The sequence below is a fragment of the Lytechinus pictus genome, chromosome 2 (genome assembly GCF_037042905.1).
Source record: "Lytechinus pictus isolate F3 Inbred chromosome 2, Lp3.0, whole genome shotgun sequence".
NCBI lineage: Eukaryota > Metazoa > Echinodermata > Echinoidea > Temnopleuroida > Toxopneustidae > Lytechinus > Lytechinus pictus.
In genome coordinates, this window is record NC_087246.1 from 17,851,363 (window position 1) to 17,861,281 (window position 9,919).

The 9,919-nt window shown below is 37.3% G+C and overlaps 1 protein-coding gene across 1 annotated transcript; it reads left to right on the forward strand.

Moving 5' to 3' along the window:
• Positions 1-1,357: 1,357 nt before the first annotated feature.
• On the forward strand, positions 1,358-4,180 carry LOC135155929 (loricrin-like). The gene is made up of 3 exons (XM_064106447.1): positions 1,358-1,424; positions 2,398-3,273; positions 4,005-4,180. Exons 1-3 carry the CDS (start codon positions 1,358-1,360, stop codon positions 4,178-4,180), a joined length of 1,119 nt encoding a protein of 372 aa, XP_063962517.1.
• Positions 4,181-9,919: the final 5,739 nt, after the last annotated feature.

A 9,919-nucleotide genomic window follows, 5' to 3' on the forward strand; every position in this document is an offset into this window, starting at 1 on the left:
AAACAGATATTCAATGAGTTAATCTAAATAGCTAGATACCTAAATTAAAGTCTACAAAGTCTAATATAAGTCTCTTGTGCAAAAAATTGTGAATAATGGATGTACATTTCGTTTTATCCGGTATGTGACACTTTCACTAAATTATCTTTCTCTACTATAAAAAAATGAATGAATGAAGATATAATTTGAGCCAATAATGATTTTATTCAGATAAAAATTATATTCAGCAGGTTAGAAGTGATGTCAAAATTTTATTTTCCTTCTCAATATAGAAAATCTAGATTGCTTTTCGATTTACAATTCACCAGATCTCAGATGATTTTGGAAATAAAACTGGTAAAAGTTGAATTTACCATTTGATCAATGCGACATCGTTTATGAAACGAACATTTTTATTACGATTTTGCCCATTGTTTGTAAGGGTATTACTTTGGGTATTACCCAAAGGCGATGCCTGGATATTTTGTGTAGGGGCAAGTCAATCTAAGGGTAAAGTCATCTCAGTTGGCTTGTGCCGTCCGGTCAGGCAATCGCGTAACTCCATCATTCGAGAAAATGGGCCCCTAAATTCCCGAAAGGTCGGGTCAAGTTTACCTGACCCCACTGGCGGATCCGGCTGGCACAGCCGCCCCTTGCCCCCCTTAGAGAGGCACAATTAAAATTTGTAATGTAAAAATGAAGTTTTAACAGAAGTGTGCCCCCCCCCCCTTTAAAAGTGAAGACCTTTTTATTTTGCTTATCAAAATTTTCCTCGGGAAAATGAGCCCCCCCCCCCCCCTCTTTCTGGATCCTGGATCCGCCCCTGCCTGACCCATTGCATATATGGCTTATAAAGTTCACAAAACATCGGGTAAAATGGACCCGAACACTCGTATATTTGACTGATAATTTTCAAAAAGCATAGGGTAAACTGGACCTGACCTTTCGGGAATTTCGGGAGCCTTCCCCCCCCCCCCCCAACCTTTTCTCAAATGGCCGACCGGACGCGATAACCCGATGTGAAAACACAAGCCTCTCAGTTGAACGATAGGGCTAATATACAATCTTTTACTGTCTACACAACAATTGGTTAAAACTTTATCCAATTCAGCTGGGTAGTTTTAAACCAATAATGTGTGTTTGGGTGAAAACTACATCCAAAGCACCAAGAGTTGGATATTTTTTTTAACCAATTGTTGTGTGGACAGTATGTTGCCCAACATTTAAGAGTGTAGAGTTTCATGACCAATCAATCAACCAGTTTGACAGTTTTCTTATTTTTGTTTCTAATTTGATGTCAAATAATTACCGTTAATTTCTCTGACATGATTCCTTTTCATTTTTTTTTCATTTCCAATATTGACACGTAGCCGTAACGATGGGGCGACTTTGGCTATTTCTAGCCACCATCTTGCTCCTGTCTTCAATGGCATCCTCCACACCAGGTAAATACATTACTCTTTATATTTTCTCTATTGTCCGTATTCTGAAATCGGGCATAATTCAAAGCGAGAGCGAACTGACCAACAACATACTTGTGGTCGTTATCAATGTGTGTTATGAATAGCAAGTTCTGAAATACACATTTTGAGAACACTAAAATGCTAAATTAATGTTGTTGTTGTTTTTCAGATTCCAATTCGATTTTTATTTCCAACGGAAAATATAATGCAAAATCATTACATGAATGCATGATTACATTAAATGATATAAATGAATATTAAGATATCGAGAAATTTACAAACAGAATATTTTGGTTGACAATTTATAATATTTGACTGAATAGAAATGTATATCATATATGAGTTTCTTATTATTGTATTAGTATAGGGAGACTCAGATTTTTTTAGGGGAAAGTGATTTGCTATACTTGATAACATGGTTGTTGCGGTATGAATGTATAGTGTTATTTTAAGACATTTTATATTATTGCTGCATTGTAAATAACAATGGTGATTGTTTTTGTCAAGTAATTGATGAGACTATTTCCTTTTGCATATGAAAATAACCATATTCCCTATAATAATGTCTAGTAGATCGCGCCTCATATCACCTCTGTTTTAAGATCACCAACATTGCCCCTAAGATCTTAAATAATATTCTGTAGGATAGCCTGAATAGAAAAGAGTCTCGTTAATGCTATGGAATTATGTTTGCCTACCATCTAATTGGAAGGAAAAATAATGTTAATATTACAATCGTCCCTTGTGTTGACATCATTTCTAATCAGGTGAAAATGTATGCGTGTTGGGACCTATATTATGCTGTTTAATACAATGTTACGCGCCCATAACCAGCCAAAAATAGCTGCTGCCCACACTAACATTTTGTTTATCATTACATGAATTGAAATATTCTTAAAGAGGTTGCAGCATCAACGGCATTTTCTTTTTGTTTATGATTTACTTTGCTCTATAGCTCATCTGAGATATAGAAGAAGCAGCAGCAGCAGTAGCGAAGAGGATGGCGGTGATGGTGGTGATGGAGGGGATGGAGACTGCGGTGGTGATGGAGGAGGAGATTGTGGAGGAGACTGCGGTGGTGACGGAGGAGGAGGTTGTGGAGGAGACTGCGGTGGTGACGGAGGAGGAGGTTGTGGAGGAGACTGCGGTGGTGACGGAGGAGGAGACTGCGGTGGAGATTGTGGTTGTGACGGCGGAGGGGATGGCGGAGACGGTTGTGATGCCGGTTGTGATGGAGACGGAGGCGACGGCGGATGCGATGGTGGTTGCGATGGTGGCGGTGATGGCGGCGATTGTGGTGGCGATTGCGGTGGCGACGGTGATGGTGGAAACGATGGAGGTTGCAACGGGGGTAGCTGTGGAACGGATGGTGGCTGCGACGGTGGCGGCGATTGTGGAGATGGGGGTGATGGCGGAGACGGTGGATGCGACGGTGGTTGTGACGGCGGTGATGGTGGTGATTGTGGTGATGGCGGCGATGGTGGAGACTGCGGCGATGGTGACGGTGGAGGTTCGGGATCGTCTTCATCCAGCAGTGAAGAAGATGGAGGGGATGGTGGCGATGGAGATGGTGGTGATGGTGACGGTGGAGATGGTGGAGGCGGCGGTGGAGGTGACGGTGATGGGGATGGTGGCGGAGGAGGTGGTGATGGTGGTGGCGATGGTGGCGGAGGAGGTGGTGATGGTGGTGGCGATGTCGGTGGTGACGGTGGCGGTGGCGACGTCCAAATCATATACATTCCTGTTCCTGTGCCTGCGCCATCGGATGACGGTGATGATGGAGGTGGTGATGAAGATGAAGGTGGAGATGGTGGTGATGATGAAGATGATGGTGATGATGAAGATGGTGGTGACGATGAGGGTGGTGATGACGACGGAGATGGTGGTGATGACGATGATGATGACGATGGTGGTGATGGGGGAGGAGGAGGAGCTTGTGATCTTGCTGCTGGTGATCTTGGATGTGAACCTCTACACGAAGCTACTACACTTGAAGACAGACCAGGTAAGTTAGAATTAAAAATTGTGTAGAATTTTGAAATCAAAGGAAATGTGTTCTGTATATGTACAGTTAGAGGGTGAATTAGAATTTAATAATCTTCACAAGAATCTTCAATGTCTGCAATCAGGGGAATCAGTTATCCTCTGCTCCTTGTTTTACGCGACCAGGGCAGATGCAATTTTGTATAACCTGATCTTCTAATCAGTTCCTTGTAGTTGTAATCAACTAATTTTTACAATTAATCTAAAAGTACAACTTATTTTTTTGATAAAACATATTTTTTAATGCTTAACTTTATTGAAAGCTAATTTCATAAAGGAGTAAATTATTTGAGACAGTAATGCTCCCATGCTCCCTCCCCTATACATATCACTTTGCACCCCTCATCTAAGGATACGTCTTGAACAACTAATGTCTCAAGTGATGAATAGCTCATGTCATACATTGGTACATACGAGTAGCATGGAATATACCCGTGGAATAGAAAACTTATATTCATTCATTTCAGAATTTTATATGACTGTTTTTTTTATTCTTGTTGTTGCTATTTTTGTTTATAGGAGGTGTTCTTGGTCCAATCTGCTCCCCATGCCCTACCTTCATATCACGTGACCAAGCTGTCTGTGGATCCGATGGGATCACTTATGAAAACTTGTGCCAGCTGAGGAAGTCCGCCTGTGATTTTGGTAACAGTCACCTGAAACTTGTCGCAGATGGCGCCTGCGCTAAAACATAAGAAGAGGAGGAAACGGCAGGGGAGAGGGAGAAAAGGTTTGAGTTCACCTCATGCAAATAGCAAGGATTGATGACCAGCTGTGTGACCCTTGCTGATGGCATCTGAATCCCAAGACATTCAAATAGAGAGATGGTGTGTGAGAGAGAGAGAGATAGAGAGAGAGAGTCAGAGAGAGATAGAGAGGGATGGAGCTTGAAAATGGAAGAAAGTATATACTCTTTGTAATCTATTTTTCTATGGACCAAAACCAATTTGTTCTCTTGTGTTGGTTGCTTAGGCTAATTTTCAGTAGAATTCACCCTAAAATTATAAACCTCGAGTTCCTAAAGCTATATGATGATGTTCAAAAATTCAAGAGGATTTTAATATTACATGACGATAATGTTCCCGAGAACGCTAAAATGGGATTCATTGGAACAAATTAAACTGGTCGACTAAATCGACTCCCTTACTTTCCACACATCCACACAATGTGGCAACGAGACTCTAATCTGTGATCTCTGTAGGACTATAAGATAAGACATAATAATTCATGGACCTAGCATCACAACTTTAATCTATTGCGTGCGGGAGAATGTACATCATAGAGAACATCTTTATGATGTGCATCAATTTTGATAATTACCTAGCATGTATGTACATCCCTTTATCCTTTATAGTAGTAAGCGTTCTCGGGAACATTCCCCTCCTGTCACTTAAAGTCCCTATATAATATTATCAGGATACCCACCGAGAATCATGATCCTTTTGAATATTTGTATTTGTATACATAGTACTATTGTATTTAGTTAAAAACTATAGACCATTGTCACTGTGATTTATGGACGCTACCCAGTATGTTAGCTTTCTTGATAATTTCCCAAATCAGTGGATCGTAGCTATCCTTCTTGTCTCGTTGGGGACATTCCTAGATCGGTATATATTCTGTACAGTATTTATTTAGGTGGTCTGTCATTAAGATGACAGATCACCTATTATATTCGTCAGAATTTTCTTTATTTTTATTGCCAAATCTTTGTCCACCTCTATCTCAAAATCGGGCATGTCAATTTCCTTGATTTTCATGTCATGTATGGGCATCATTATGGACATGGGAATGGAAGCTTTTCAAGGTTATCAAATCATGATGACGTCATCTAGGCGCCATTTTGTAAAATTAAATGATTGATCATATCATCGCAACTAATCATCAAAAATCATCTATATTTGCATCATATCAAGTTCAGGTGACAGGTCATCAGGACATATCATCAGAGGTCATGCAAAGGTCACGACGCGCACGTACGCGCGCGTCAAAATTTTAAATTTCCCCAAATCGACCGTGGTCAAGTTTGGGTACGTTTCTGGTCATTTTGAGCATGTCAAGAATTTGCGCGCGCACAGGTATGCGTGCGCGTTCTTGCACCTACCATCGTTATGCATCTTCGAGTCATCATTTCTTTCATGTATTTCCATTGTCCATTATCTTCTGATTAATTTGATACCTCATTCAGCCTCTTACGACCAATAATACGGCAATGCGCGTCCATTCAAATTTGCATTACGCGCGCGTAAATGGGCTAAAATATGCCTATATAAAATTCACTGTAGCTCTTCAGGGAGTCCGTTGACCCCAATTTTTCTTTTCATATTCGAATAGAGTATGAATAGGAGATATGATTTCATGCCACATTTGACTCTTAATTACATCGTGACGTCATCAAAATGGCGTCGGAACTAAGAACAAGTGTTTTCTGTTTCATGATGTCACCACAGTCATTTAAATTGATTTTAATTCCGTAAATCTTGGTCTGTTCTCGCCAAATTTTCAATATGTTTTAGCTTAGAATGTATCCTTTAGACAATATCTCCACTGTTTCATTTTAAAGCTTGTACTATTCTCAAAACTAGAATTTGTAGAGTTTTGTCATCATGCCAATTTGGAATTGCAAGAATGTACATTCAATGTCAAGTTGACAATATGTTTCCTATTTTGCTCTCTGTGCTTGTCGAACACACTGTGGCCGACTGGATAACATACCTGACTGGTATACCAGGGTTCGGTGGTTCAAACCTCGCTGGACCCCCTTTTTTTTTTTTTTTTTTTTTTGGTCCTTTTTAGGTGGTCTGTCATTAAGATGACAGATCACCTATTATATTCGTCAGAATTTTCTTTATTTTTATTGCCAAATCTTTGTCCACCTCTATCTCAAAATCGGGCATGTCAATTTCCTTGATTTTCATGTCATGTATGGGCATCATTATGGACATGGGAATGGAAGCTTTTCAAGGTTATCAAATCATGATGACGTCATCTAGGCGCCATTTTGTAAAATTAAATGATTGATCATATCATCGCAACTAATCATCAAAAATCATCTATATTTGCATCATATCAAGTTCAGGTGACAGGTCATCAGGACATATCATCAGAGGTCATGCAAAGGTCACGACGCGCACGTACGCGCGCGTCAAAATTTTAAATTTCCCCAAATCGACCGTGGTCAAGTTTGGGTACGTTTCTGGTCATTTTGAGCATGTCAAGAATTTGCGCGCGCACAGGTATGCGTGCGCGTTCTTGCACCTACCATCGTTATGCATCTTCGAGTCATCATTTCTTTCATGTCTTTCCATTGTTCACTATCTTCTGATTAATTTGATACCTCATTCAGCCTCTTACGACCAATAATACGGGAATGCGCGTCCATTCAAATTTGCATTACGCGCGCGTAAATGGGCTAAAATATGCCTATATAAAATTCACTGTAGCTCTTCAGGGAGTCCGTTGACTCCAAATTTTTTCTCACTCTTTTATATATTCAATATTTCATTTGGAGATTTTGTAATTACGTCAATTTTAAGTTATTAGTGAAAATTACATATTTCCGCAACAAACGTCAATGACTTGACCGTATCTTCGTTTTTACTGGTCAGTTTTCTTCCAAATTTTGATATCGTATAGTGAAGACAATTCTCTACAAATAACGTGTGAATAATTTTGACTTTTGACCACAGCATCAATGTGTTATGATGTGTTTAAATTTTTGCAAATTTTTTCTGGACGTAATTTTTGAGAAATTCTTTGGAGAAATGTTTTATTAACCAATTGTACAGTCTTCCTGAAAATTTCAAGCCCACTTGCCTTGCATTTTTTTATGTAGGACAATTTTTGTAATTTTGCCGGAACTTTTTAAGGGGCAATTTTAACATTGTAAAACATCATTTATGTATTTTTTAGTAAACGCTGCAATATTTAAACGCTATTGGGTTGAAAATTTTCATTCCGGACATTTTGCGGAAATTCCTGGATTTTTTTCTGTTTGTTCATTTTTACTTAATATAACATATAACAAATTTTCAGGTACCTTCTGTGAAATGAAAAAATTGTGCAATTTAGTTAATTACACATGTTCCCGAAATTTTGCGGGAAAATTGCCAGTATTTGAATCTTTTACCTGACTTTTTTTCAGTAAAAATCATCAAGAAAGAATTTTCAAGTAAATGTCAAAGTCATACACAATTAATAAATGGATATTGAAAATTTTTGACGGAAAATATTATTTGAAATGTTTAAAAATTTTCAGAAATTTGGCAAACATTTACAAAAAAATCTGGTTCTTTTATCAAATACATCACTCATGAGTTTTGAGGTGAATGCTGTGAAATTATAGCATTATGAAACTTCTCATTAAAATCTATTGAAATGTAGCAGAAAATTTGAACAAAAATATTTAAGATATTTTAGCTTTTAAAAAGTATCACCTATGAATTTTCAAGTATTCTGTGAAATTAATACCCACTGACATTGTGAAATGTCAGTGGGTGAAATTAAAAAAAAATGCTCAAAGTACAAAGAATTTTTAACAAGAATTTGCATAAAAAACATCAAACTGTCGATTAAAAATTAGCTGCTGTGAAAATTTAGGCGCCTTTCATTGCGCAATTTTGGAAAGCCAATTTCGGTAAAATCGTCTGAGATTTTTGGAGAGTTTTTAAGCCGGCATTTTACGTGCTCCTAACTTTATTTCGTATTTAACATATTGCATTATCACCACCATCATTATAATCATCACGATTGTCATCACTACATTTATAATCACATTTAGCAATGGTCAAAATTTATTCCTTTGATGTCTATGATCAAGATTATCAATCATATCTGAATGGTTCATTCCCGGGATTCATTTTATACAACATTAGCCGACAATGAATGAAAAATCATGACAGACCACCTAATTCGTCCGCATGACGAATTAAAATCTAGTGTTTATTTTATTTTTTTGTTATTTCACTAATGAAATATCATGCTTATGTTGAACAAACAAGGAAAAGGTGCAATTCCTGACCCTTAAAATGGAACACCGGAATCATTTCGTTTTGCATCTTGAGAGTTGCAATAAGCTATACTAAATTTTGAATCATTTTCATGATTTTATGGTGCATAGTTATACCCTTTACAAAATGTCAAAATTTGCCCCATTTGAATGCAAAAAATTAATGCACCATAAAAGATGAGAAGTTACAAAATAGGCAGTGTCGGGTGCAAAATCGAAGAAAACAAGCGCTTTAATACAAGATCGCATCTGAAATAAGTACTGATCGTGTTGCATTTAGGGTGCAAATATGAACCTATTTTTTAGTGATTGTTCTAAAAATCTTTATACATAAAAAGGCTTATATTTATAATAAAGGGTATACACTCTGGACACCGTAATGTTGACCAATTGAACGATGGATGTTAATTGCATTTCAGGAATCTTTATTAAAGGAAATCAAAACTTTCGTAATATGTTCCTTGGAAATTCATAAAATTGTGGTATCTGTTTTATCATTCTCATTACCTTAACTTGCAAAATAATTGATTACCAATTATTGTTAATAAATTACGGTACTATACTGTAGAAAATATTGTGAAGTGATCATGGTGATATAACACTATGTTAGCAGGAATTTCTCTTAATGTCTCACTTCGTGGTACCTTTTAGATTGTAACTACCCTTTCATAATCGTATTCATTACATTGAAAGTACCATTTAAAATGTCGAAAGAGTAATACACTAGTATCTCGCTGGATTATATTGAAAATGTTGAAACTAACATGAAATGAATACTACTTGATTCATTATTTTGAGAGAGTGATCACATCTCCACTCTTTGAAACTGAGCCTTAACACTTTGTAATTCTTTAGAACATTATTTAGATATATTCTGGGTAAGGTTTTCTGTCTGTAATGATATAGTTATTTATTTATATATCGCATTATGTTTATTGTGTTATGTATTATGTTTATTGTGTATGTATTATGTTATGTTTATTGTATTATGATTCAATAAACTGGTGTAGTTTTCAAAAAGACAAGCAGGTTCTGTCATATGATTTCATGTCATTCTTGTAAATTATTTAAATGAAAGCGATTATACAATTATTGTGCAAAGAATTACAAAGAAGTATTGAAATAAAGAACGGGGTATACTAAAAGCTTCGAGTTATTTAAAGTTATAGAACAGCAAATTGGGGTGCGAGGAGGGATAAATGGGAGAGGTAAAGAATGAAAGAATGAGCCAGAGAGGGGGTTGAGTGCACAGAGAGGGGAGGGGATAGAAATCGTCGGAGGTAAACGCAGACAACTAAAAAGGGACTTGGTGTTAACTCTTGGAAATTAATTTCTCAAGTTTTCAGATCAAACATAAGTCCTAAATTTGGCTTTCGTAATCTAAACCGGAAAGCTCAGATTTAGAGTATAGTGATCAACCTTGGGA

What these genes read in the sequence shown, in the direction of transcription:
- LOC135155929 (XM_064106447.1), top strand. Translation starts at nt 1,358, where the DNA reads ATGGGGCGACTTTGGCTATTTCTAGCCACCATCTTGCTCCTGTCTTCA. An exon ending in AATGGCATCCTCCACACCAG is followed by an intron (nt 1,425 to 2,397) that starts GTAAATACATTA and finishes TTTGCTCTATAG; the next exon opens with CTCATCTGAGATATAGAAGA. An exon ending in TGGTGATGATGAAGATGATG is followed by an intron (nt 3,274 to 4,004) that starts GTGATGATGAAG and finishes TTTTGTTTATAG; the next exon opens with GAGGTGTTCTTGGTCCAATC.